The sequence below is a fragment of the Convolutriloba macropyga genome, unplaced genomic scaffold (assembly GCF_964194025.1).
Source record: "Convolutriloba macropyga unplaced genomic scaffold, txConMacr16.3 SCAFFOLD_1458, whole genome shotgun sequence".
Lineage (NCBI taxonomy): Eukaryota > Metazoa > Xenacoelomorpha > Acoela > Convolutidae > Convolutriloba > Convolutriloba macropyga.
Window position 1 is genome coordinate 10171 of NW_027452350.1, and position 12599 is coordinate 22769.

Genomic DNA, 12599 nt, shown 5'->3' on the forward strand with positions numbered 1-12599 from the left:
TGAATGCTTTTTTCTCAATTTGAATTTTTTTTTAAGACTTTCATTCAAGGAAATTTTTATGACTACAAATTTTCATAGAAGCCATAATATGAAGTTGTAATTTTATAACTTTTTGAAATATGGGGGTAACCCGGGTTTCTAAACATCTGTATTTAAAACAACACAAATATATTTTCTCAAAGATTACAACTATTGCCAATGAAAAAATAATGAGAATTCTGTTTAAATATCTTGAAATGCTGGCCGAATTTTTTTGTTGCGTAAAATTTGTTCTATTTTAATTATTATTTAATCTGGATGGGGAAAACTGCAGCATCATGTTTTGAAGGGGCGGGTAAGGGCAGCATCGTTTATCAAAATATTGGCAAAGTGATCACAAAGTTCATGGATGGAACTTGCATGGTTCAAAAATGTAATAATGAAAGCAATTGGATAGAATTGACCAGAAATGTTAACCCGAGAAGAACCACACCAGGAATTTCAATTTTTCTTCAGAATGTTTGAAGGTAAATCAAGCAAGAAAGTTAAACGATTAATTTCTGTTGTCAACATGCATTATTTTCAAAAACCAGCTCAAACCCTTCTCACCTTGAGAAAAATTTCTCCTTTTCCCGAGTTTTAGGAATCTGAGATGTTCACAATCGCTTAATCCATTAATAAAGTTAACATGAAATGGCAGACAAATGACAGTGATTGATTTGAGAAAACAGTTTCTTGATCTGTTGAATAGCAGCAGCCTTTTGGGGGGTTGGCACCTTTGCGGTTTTGCTTTTGTCAAAAAAGTGTAGTTTTACACTCTGCGGACCTGCTTGGTCGACATTTATGTTCACTCACAAGCTATGAGCGTATCATCCGGCTTTCACAAAAAACACTGTAGGAAACCCTAATTGTCAGGCGCCATCTCAAACGGAGTTTCCCATCACGCCATCATTTTGAATCTGAACCAGCAAAAGATATATTTAAATCAATTCTCATATCTCACTCAAGTAAGTACTAGTAAGTATCTAAAATCGAAACAACTTAATGCGCTGATTTCATCGCAAACTCAGTGAAGCAAAAATTGATGCACTTTGGTAAGAAACCTACTAAAATCTGGTAGATTTAACCTACTAAAACATGGCAACCTTGCCAAGATCTCGACATAGCACTTGTTATGAAAACAAAAAGATTTATACAAATTTGCAAGATTTTGGCATCCGTATAAAGACAATTTTTCCGAGTCCAAATTTTGATTCTAGATTACTTTATGCTATTTTTGAACCCTTGTATTTAGGGCAAGCTTATTGAGGGAGATGAAAAATTTTTAATTTTTTTTTATTTCATCAATTATTACAAATGAAAATAATTGATTGCATTTAAGCAAGCCAGTGAGAGAGCAATCAAAATTCTCTTTGAAAAAAGGTTGTTGATTTTACTAAAAATTTATACGATAGCGAACTTTATGGCGTCCGTGTAAATTCATGTAGTTGATCTTTTTTCACTAGCCTTTGAGGTCTTGATTCACTCCTGCTTCAGGTTCCAAAAAAGCAAATCCTCTGAAACTGAAAGGAGCATAAGAATGGCTACATTTTACGCCAAGATCGTTACTGCAAACGAGTTCCTGATGATAATCATGGTCATGATCGAAGTTCAAAAAGTTGAAGCTGATAACGGAACGGTCTGTGAGCCCGGAACAACATTTTTGAATGATGCGTGCTTTGGGCTTGTCGACGTTGCTGCGGGTCCGGTCTCGTACTGGGACGCGGAGGAAAAGTGTGCTGATAAAATTACCGAAGGGAAGCCAGTTTCTGTGAGAAATAAAGTTAGTGTGCTAAGGAAATTAAGTAGTCTTTTTTGTCGGTTAGATTTTATATATAATCCATTATCACTGAGAAATAGTGAAAAAGGACAGAATTAAGAATTGTTTAAATTTTTTGTGAAATAAACGCTGCTCTAAGTCGCTATGACCAATTTAGACATAGTCTAAACGAACGGGAATGTTAAAAGTGAAAATGCGCTGTTTCATATAGTTGAGCGAAAGATTACATTATTCATAGGCCTTGTTATTATGTTTTATTTAATACAATGTTGACTGGTCTATGACGGCTGATTCAATGCAAGTATCAATTTGTAGACTGACATAACGATACTGATGTTTTGCAGGCCGCTCTTCATAGCAGCAACTCTGAAGGGAAAAGTTGACAAAATAAAGATAATTAGTCGGCTTCATTGACATAAGAGTAGGTTCGGAGCTAGTCGCAAGCTTTAAAATTTGTGATGTCTCATTGTCAAGAGACGTACGAATCCAGAGGTTGATAGCTCAAGGATATCAGACCAGTCTGAAGTTCAGACGTCAGCCGCTCTTCTTTTTCTCTAATTCTTGCTCAACAGGAAGTCTCTCTCTTTTCAATATCCACATATCGGGATTACAAGAAACAATTGTAAGTCTGCTGTTTTTTCAGCAACTGAAACTGAAAATTTTGGCAACATCCAAAGGAACTGAAAGTTATGGCAACGATAAAAATTATTATTTAACTAAGATTAGATATACCACCGTATTTTGCATGTACAGAATAACTTAATATTGAGCTCTCTCTTTTCTCAATTTTTGTCGCATTTAAGTTTGCACCCAATAATTTTATTTTTAGCTTATGACATATAGGTTTGGAAATTAGAACGTATACATATTGAGCAATTGTAAGACTTATTTTAGCACTTAAGTGTGGTCGCTCAACTGATTTTATTTGCGTCTCCAGTGATGTAATTAGGATCTAGCAAAAAAATTTCACCACATGGAGTTCAAAGTAGAATCGCATTTATCTCAGGTATATTGGTTTAAAGCTAGTGCAACCCTGAGCAAGCAATGGAAAAGTTTTTCTTTACCTCCTTTATTATCAATAGATTGTATTCTCGCCACTACTCTATTTCGAAACAGCAATTTATTGTTGAATTGTTCCACATCAATCTTCATCATGACAGCAAGAAGAGAGAGAGAGAGAGAGAGAGAGAGAGAAAGAGAGAGAAACATAGAGAGAGAGAGAGAGTGTGTTAGAGAGAGAAAGATGGAGAGAAAAAGAGAGACATAGCGTTAAATTCTATGAGTTTTTTTGCTTGCTTAATTAAATTGAACAATTCTTTCTCGTATTGATTCTATTTAATATTTGATTTCAACTTTGCGTTGAATTTACTAATATTTATTATTTAAAAGTTGCATTAAATGAGTTGTTTTTTGAGGTTTTAGACTTAATTGTTGATTTTCATTCCTTAATTGCTTGAGTTTACAAACCTGTTCAGTAGAAAAATTGTAGCCGACTTTTAATTAAAAATTGATAAGGCATCGTTTTCGTAACTCATTCTTCCAACAGCGTAATTATCACAAATTTTCATAAAAAGACCAGGTAAATTTTTTGTAGCATAAATTAATATCGCCAGTTCTAGGGTCGCAAAACCAGCATTTTTGCCGGTCACGCGTTTGGATCAGAGGTCCATTTTTTGGGTATTTCAATGACCGGATATATTATTTTAACTGTTTTTCTGCATATGAAAAATAAAGTCTGAATCAGATAGAGTAATTGTCTAGTTTTGCTTAAACAATACGAAACTGTTTCCTAAAATGTTTAGCAAGTGTTTAAAAAACGAAAGTTGTTCCTCGTGGAGTCTAGAGGCTGAAATATCCGAACTTGTTAATTATGCTGTTGTCTGGCATTAACCATTGAACAATTTTTACAAACCCTACCAAATATGTACTGGTAATTACCGAATTATCTATACATTGTGGTCACTTAGATGCCTAGTTTTAGTTGGACACAAAATGCCACAATTTTTTTTAAATATATTTGTTTCATTCGGGTCAATGGCGTGATCAAATCCTATCCGACTATGTTTGAGTTTCCATTATTGCATACATTGTGAGAGACAACAAACATTGTGAGAGTATAGATTGCGTTGGTTTTTTTCCGAAAACAATTAAGCTGTCTCTTTTAAAAATGCGGGGGTCTTTTTCATTATATGAGATATAATGAAAAAAACAGGACGATATTGTAACTTTTTTCTTCAACGGCTGCTACCGTTCCTAAAGACCATTTTAGATTTTTCGCTTTAAACTTATTACTAATAACTTGAAAAAGTAAAATTTATTAAAAAACAGATAATAAAAAACTGTTTTAAATTTTTTTTTGTTGTTGCGGAGTCAAAGCAAATGTTTTTTATGATATTGTCCCATAATAATTTCCCCCAAATGAGGAAGGAGAAAAATCTTAAAAATGTTCATCAGTTGTTAAATATCTTGAACCAACGGACAAATGATTGTCCACATTTTGGTCAAGTGTTTGTGCCCTGATTGTACCATCCCAACCCAGGCCGAGGTTTCACCCCTAATCCACCCCTAATTAGCACGGACGGATTAGGGTGTAATGTGTATTCCACTCCTATTTATAGGGGAAAAAAAGGGTAATAGTGTAATTTTTTTAAAAAATTACACTGTGTTTACAATCTTTTCTCCACTCTTTTTACACTCTTTGCAAAAAGAGTAATTTAGGGTGGACTGATAAAAAATTACACTTACACATAATTACCAATATAACCAAATTGACACGAGGAAGATGGGGGGATCAATCCTGATTACCTCCTTCCACCTTTATTTATTTAATAGGGGAGAAATAGGGGTGTAATTTTTTTTATTTATACACTCTTTACACTCTTTTCCCCGTTATTTTTGGGGAAAATCCTCGGCCCGGGAAACCCAAATGGTCATTTTTCAGACTGTAATCGTATGCTCAGAGGTTACTAAGATACTTAAAATTCTAGCCAGTTGTATTCTTTCTTAACAGGAGGCACTTCAAATAATCCTCAATTGGGCGATAGGCGAGGGACTTCCGACTAACAGCCAGTCTGGATTTTGGCTAGGCTATCAGAGATTACGAGCGGCACCATTGCCAGAAAGTGGAGTGCTTACTGCTCAGCTCCTGAACATTCGTCGAGATAAAAATCTCTACAAGCTACCGCAGAGCAGTCGCTCAAGGTTACCTCAAAGTATGTGGAGGAACGAAACCCAGCCTGGAAATGCCCTGGACGAGAGAGATGAACGGTGCACGGCCCAGAGTCGTCCAGGCAGGCAGCCAGAATTTCTGGGTGCTGACGATTACGAGTGTAATGGTACAACGTTGCATTACACTGTTTGTCAAGGTCCAACGGATTGGGGTGCAAGGAAATAAATCACATACCCCCCCCCCCAAAAAAAAGAAATCAGTTGAAATATGACCTATGATCATTGCACACAATGTATAATTACACACAATGGCAGTAGACAACTGTAGTCTGAATCGAAACTCTATACTACTCGCATAATTAAATGGTATTGGTATATCAATTCTCAATTGAGACACAAACTTTATTTATAACTTTCTATTCGTAAAATTGGTTAGAAGGTGCACAGATTGGTTTTACCATCAGGTCCTACAATTAATCTATCTTCAATTACTGGGAATTTGCACATATGGTCTCTAAACTAGACATAACTAGTCATAACTAGAGATAACAAGGGCCTGTACACTGATGTTGCTTATGTAAAAGCTCGAACTAATCTTTTTTGACAGTTTTTCACGGCGGTGCTAATTTTTTGTAAACTTTTTCCCGAGAAATAACGAATTGAAGTAAAACCGTCCCTTCGATAAAGTTTTGACCAGAATTTTTTGAGTAAAAAACTCTATCTTTCGGACCACCTCCGTTTCTGCCCCTGTGCTTAGTGGGTGTATGTTATTTGCACCCCCCTAACAACACATGCAATATTTTGACATTGACATAATAATTTACTAAGTAATGGCACGTGCTTTGCGGGGGGGGGGGGGGGTTAAAAAAGACTTTTTTTGCATTCTATCTTGCTCTCAAATTGATTTGCAACCAGTAACCGGCTTTCGCAGGCCACCACTCACGTAGTGCGACGTTTAATTTGTTCCTCAAAATGAAAAAGATAAAAGCAGAAATTGAGCTTCTGATTAGCTGAGAGCGTTTTAAGACGAAAGCCCGTGTTTTACCCTAATTATTTGATTATCTTAGGGCTGTATCATTGCGTTAATTGGTATTGTGACTCAGATGAAGTCACTAAAAAAATGGGACTAATCGAGAAACGCCCACTGGTTTGAGGTGAAAGCGAGCAAGAACTTCAAAGTGAATTTAGCAAGAGTTACGTGACCGTACTTGAAAGAAATATAACTTGAATTCAAACATAATATCTGGCATAGTATAAGAGATAGTCTGGCATTGTAGAGTCCAGCAGGACAATTATGTGGTATTTTAAAGTTTACACATGTATGTTTCAAGCCAATAGTAACTGAACAGATTATTCAAGACTTGAAGTTTAACAGCAATGTGTTTATGACTACCTCCCAAACACGGAGAAAAAAAGTTATAAAAATATTGAAATTTTTCGAAATTTTGTCATTTTTCATGTTTTCACAAAACATTCAAGTTTTACTAACTTTTCTTGTAAAAAACGAACTACCTGTTATTTCCTATTAATAGGTATATAACTACCTCCACAACATTTTAAAAAAAAAACTTCACATTTAACTACTATGAAATTTAAATTAACCCCTATAATCTCTAACGCTTTTATCATCGAATGGGTCTATGGTTATTTTGTATTATTTTTAAAAAAATTCTAATAAAGTTAAGTTTATCAAGATAGTTTACCATATAAAAAACTGTTCTGTTTTAGGTTTAAATCAAGATAGCTCACCAAAATATTTTACCAAGATTTACAAAAAAATTCATGGTGAGTTATCTTGGTGAAAAAATAATTAAGTTTACCAAGATAATTCACCATGAATTTTTTTATTTTTCTATTATAATTCTCTTAGCTAATAAAAATTTATTGATATTATTATCATTATCCATTAATTTCTTTATAATTTTATTACGCTGATCCCAATTATAACTAGCTCTATGCATATTTTTAAAATATGTTGTAATGGTACCTCTACAAATTTGCAAAGAACATTATTTACAACAAATTATTTCTGCTAAACATTGTTTGCATGTACCTTTAACATTATCAAAAAGTGTTATATTTTTACTGATAAGTTTTTATAACATATTTTAACATTTTCTATATTATCACTGTTATTAGTATTTTCATTATTATCATTCTTATTATTGTCCTTGTCATTATTTATGCCTTTATCATTGGTCTAATTTTTTTTATTGACGTTGTCATTGACTTTATCATTGACATGATTATTATTACTATTAACTTTATTATGACAGTTTTTTTAACGCAACAAAAACTACTGAGCAGTTTAACACCCAATTTATCGTGATTTAATTCATCTCTATGTCTGAAACTATAATGACCAATGAAATTGAATTATCCGTCATATATGAAATCATATTCTAGGTACATATAACCCATTATTTATAATTAACTAAGTTTTCATTAAATCTGGACCCTGAACTTTAGACTTCATACACTCATTAATTTTTTTAACAGTCGCTTTTAAAACACTACCAATACATCTGCTATATATAAGTTTTTATCTTTCCTGAGCAACAATAATTACAATGTGTCCAAGAACATCGTCACTAAAGTCTTTTTTATTATTATTTTCTTTTTTATTAGTTTCCATACCTTTACTATTCAAAATTTTTGTCCTTTTATTTTTCATATTCATCATTTAGTTTGCTTAATAGGTCAACCTTTAAATGTTTGCTTAGAGGCTTGCTTGGACTTTTGTTTTTATCAGTGAAACTGCTTCACAGATTTTTATTCTCATCACTATCACGATTATTATCAGTGACACTGCTTCGCAGATCATTATATTTTATTTCTTATATTTAGCATTTTCATTATCAGTGAAACTGCTTCGCAGACCATTTTCATTATCATTGATTCTCTCTGCGAAGCACGTTTCTTAATCTTTGCAATACCCAAAAGATCCGCCATTAATTGCTGTATTAGTTCTATTTATCATACCACTTCCACCAGTAGCTACTAGACTAGCTGTTTTCATTGCAGTATTTGGAGACATATAACTATATCGCCAATAAACCACCAAAAGTGCCAGTACCATATGATAACCAGGACGTCCATAATGTAATGTTATCTTTAGAAATAGTAAGTTTAATACTAATAGTGACGGATATGACAACACTAAAATTGATGCTAAAAAAGATCTACAATCATGGTCAATCGATGAAGATATATTTGTTGTTTCAATTCTTCCAGAGACTTTAGATGTATAGCATCAGGACACAGTGAACGTGGTAAAACTGACTTACTAAAAAAATTAATTACAAATAATTTGTATTTTTGATAAATTATTTGCCACTGGTCCTACTGCTGATCAGTATAAAGATATTGACAGTTCTAATGACAAAGCAGATGTTGAGTTCCAAAAATATAGAAAAGAACTACCTTCACCTGATCAGTTACTCAAAAATTTAAACAAAATTTGATGTTTGATGATGTGCAAGATAAAGATCCAGTTATTATTAAGATTTTTTGTAGGGTTAGACACAACAATTGTGATATGTTTTTTCTCAACCAAAATCTATTTTATAAAGACAGACAAATTTTGAGAGAAACTGTTAATATACAATATTTTATTATTAATATTATATGAACATAGAGGTAATGTACTTCAACCAAAACATAAAACCTTCTTTAATGATTATGAAATTAGTTATAAAGATTTTGCTCAAATATGTAAAAAAGTATGTAGAGAGCCCTATAAGTACATTGTTATTGATAGATCTAAAATCAAAAATACTAATGCAGACTACTATGGATTAACTGGGATAGGAACGTTTTATTGTTATACTCAAGTCCAGGACTTTCTTTGTGATTTGATTTTAGTCTATATCAATAACAAAACATCTTAATCTAGGACTATGACCAAGAATAAATGTTTGTCTAAGACTTTGACTAGATATATATCCTACTCTAAAACTATGACTAAGACTACATCTAAGTCTTACTCTGAGTCAATGACTAAGTCTTAGTTTCAGTTCAAACTAAGTGTACAGTAAAAATTAATACATCACCATTAAAATCAATTGATCTACGATGTTCAACTCTAATAGGAAACTCAATTTATTCTATTCCTTCCCTGGTAAAAATTTGATGTGGCATAATAGTAGATATAGAGTTTATCATATAACCTGGCGGTTCTTTTAGATTATAATCATATAATATGTCTGTGTCACTACCATTATCCTTAACACCAGATATTACTTTACACATAACATTAATAGTATTAAAATCCATAAATCAATAAATTTTATAGATTTATTTTAAATTATTTGTCACTGGTCCTACTGCTGATCAGTATAAAGATATTGAGAGTTCTAATGACAAAGCAGATGTTGAGTTCCAAAAATATAGAAAAGAACTACCTTCACCTGATCAGTTACTCAAAAATTTAAAAAAAATTTGATGTTTGATGATGTGCAAGATAAAGATCCAGTTATTATTAAGATTTTTTGTTGGGTTAGACACAACAATTGTGATATGTTTTTTCTCAACCAAAATCTATTTTCAATAGACAGACAAATTTTGAGAGAAATTGTTAATATACAATATTTTATTATTAATATTATATGAACATAGAGGTAATGTACTTCAACCAAAACATAAAACCTTCTTTAATGATTATGAAATTAGTTATAAAGATTTTGCTCAAATATGTAAAAAAGTATGTAGAGAGCCCTATAAGTACATTGTTATTGATAGATCTAAAATCAAAAATACTAATGCAGACTACTATGAATTAACTGGGATAGGAACGTTTTATTGTTATACTCAAGTCCAGGACTTTCTTTGTGATTTGATTTTAGTCTATATCAATAACAAAACATCTTAATCTAGGACTATGACTAAGAATAAATGTTAGTCTAAGACTTTGACTAGATATATATCCTACTCTAAAACTATGACTAAGACTACATCTAAGTCTTACTCTGAGTCAATGATTAAGTCTTAGTTTCAGTTCAAACTAAGTGTACAGTAAAAATTAATACATCACCATTAAAATCAATTGATCTACGATGTTCAACTCTAATAGGAAACTCAATTTATTCTATTCCTTCCCTGGTAACAGTTTGATGTGGCATAATAGTAGATATAGAGTTTATCATATAACCTGGCGGTTCTTTTAGATTATAATCATATATTATGTCTGCGTCACTACCATTATCCTTAACACCAGATATTACTTTACACATAATATTAATAGTATTAAAATCCATAAATCAATAAATTTTATAGATTTATTTTAATTTTTATATTTACTTTTTTTCCAAAAGCTGAGTAAAGGTGCTACTGAATTTTCTACATCGAAACTAATAACATCTTATATTTCATTGTTTTTTTATCTTCTTCAATCATGACATTACCATCAGTTTCTTCTTTTATTATTTCTGCTATCTCAACCAATTCATACGTTCCAGGTATAATACTCAAAAAGATTGAAATATTTATATCTATTTTATAGGACCTCGAGGACGAAGAAACACCGTCATATAAATCTACGCAAGCAATTTAAAACTGATTATTCCTTTTCTTTACATTAAACACTGAGTTATAAACTGATAATCTAATTAGCCCCAAGTTTGTTTAATTAGCATAGGTGAAGATAAATCTTTCTGTTGACTTTATAGTTCTAAATTTAAGTGTATTTTCTTCTTCAGTTCTAGTAAGGTCTTCATGTATCTTTTTTAGTTCATAAAGGACTGAGTTTTTAGTTAGTTTTAGATTTTAAAAAATAGCCAAAACAGTTCACGGAGTGGTGACTTTGTTGATAACCAATACAATAAACAATGCAATAAGCAATGTATTTCACAAACCAAGGCAATAAATTTTAATTAATTTTTTTGTGACCTGAAAATTAACTTCGAAATAGATAGAAAATATTTGTATAATAATGACATACAAAATAGCAAAATAATGAGTTAGAAACCAAATAATCTAGCAACAATGAGTACAGTTAAAAACAATTTTAGTCCTCTAATTAGCAGAGAAGAGAATCAATTAAACTTACGTGAATCTTATTCAGAGATAGAGTTTTGGTTTTTAGAGGATGCAGATGCAGTAACAGCTAATAACGACAATTTTATATTAATAAACTATTGTGTTTTAGCGCTATTTATTTCTCTTAGACTAAAAACTATGTGAAATCAGAAACGAAAAGGCTTAGTTGGATCTCACACAGAAAAAAATAGTCAAATAAAAGATGATAATGAAGCTGCAAAAATAAATTATATTTGTATGATGAAAGATCTAATTGGTTTTATAAAAGATTTAGGAAAGATTATTTATGGTGCAGGCTTCAAGTTTTTACTAATGAGAAATAATAATGACGGAGCATTATTTATTGTTAACGCTTGGGCTGGTGCAGTAGCTGATGATTGTAAAACAGAAATAAGAGATATGATTTGGTGTGTGCCTTGTATTGTTCCCTGTTTTGAAAATAGAGTAATTGTACAGAAAGGATTAACTAAAAAGTATAACATAGACTTTACTGTCTCATAGGACTATACTAGATTTTAGTGATTTATTGTTTGATTTAGTTGTTAACAGTGGTTTTGAATTATCTCAATTATTACTGTGTCGTTCGAAAAAAAAGTATTAATGAACAAACCGATGATTCCAGTATAATTTATGAAATTGAATGATATTCTAAGTTTGGTAGTGTGTACTATCCAGAAGATAGAATGAATATAAACTACGGTACTAATAATTATAAAACAGAAATTTAAGAAATTGTAAGTTTTAATAGAATGTAAAAAAGATTAATAGATAAAATTAAACCATAAAAAATAAAGAGAACTTTGAAAAATAGTTATAGAAAAATTATATTTGATACCTGATATCAAAGAGATCATATAGGAGCGCAAGCAATACAACTTACTTTTAAAATTGCTCGTGCTGCTCCAAATATTTTAAGTCAAGTGTTACTGTTAACTAGAAAAAATATTAGTGTTAATAGCGTTGGTAGTAAGATGGTTGATATTGTGTTTTAGTTATGTTTATAGCCAATAGCTAACGCTACAGTTATAGTTATAGTTATAACTAATGCTGTAGTTATAGTTGTTGTTATGGCTAATGCTCTAGCTACGGCTGATATTATGATTATGACTAATGCTCTAGTTATATAGTTATAGTTATGGTTAATATCATTGTTTATAGATACGATTTTATTATAGCCAACACTATTATTATAGTTAAAGTTATAGTCAATACTATAATTATAGTTAGTGTTGTAGTTTTAGTCAAGACAATGATTATAGTCAAGGCTGTATTCATGATTCGAGTTAAATTAGTGTTAAAGAATTACTTGTTGTTACTTGATATAACAAATCCTTTAGCTTAAACAATATCTATTATTTTGTTTGCATTAGATAGACCTTTACCTTCAAGTTTTGGTTTAAACTTGGTCTTGGGTTTTGTTTTAACATCAAAAAAGGATTATAATTTATTCCATTTTCTCTAATAGAGAGATGAATCAGTCATTTCCGAAGATACACAAATAATGCACTTTGTGTTGGTGGTAGACATTTATCTGGTACCACCATATTCCAGGGAGCTGTTTTTATCAAAAGGTACTAGATTGTTAACTTGTAAATGC

General features: G+C 31.5%; 1 protein-coding gene across 1 annotated transcript; it reads left to right on the top strand.

Annotated features, from left to right (window-relative positions):
* Nucleotides 1–901: 901 nt before the first annotated feature.
* LOC142357408 (uncharacterized) lies at nt 902–5378 on the top strand. Its single transcript, XM_075409048.1, has 3 exons — nt 902–986; nt 1516–1801; nt 4809–5378. The coding sequence occupies exons 2-3, from the start codon at nt 1559–1561 to the stop codon at nt 5190–5192; spliced, it is 627 nt and encodes a 208-aa protein (XP_075265163.1). The 5' UTR covers nt 902–986; nt 1516–1558; the 3' UTR covers nt 5193–5378.
* The last annotated feature ends 7221 nt before the right edge of the window (nt 5379–12599 follow it).

Bases quoted from the DNA above. Each gene is read 5' to 3' on its own strand.
- LOC142357408 (XM_075409048.1), top strand. From the start codon at position 1,559: ATGGCTACATTTTACGCCAAGATCGTTACTGCAAACGAGTTCCTGATG. The intron at 1,802-4,808 runs GTTAGTGTGCTA...CTTTCTTAACAG, and splicing joins CAGTTTCTGTGAGAAATAAA to GAGGCACTTCAAATAATCCT.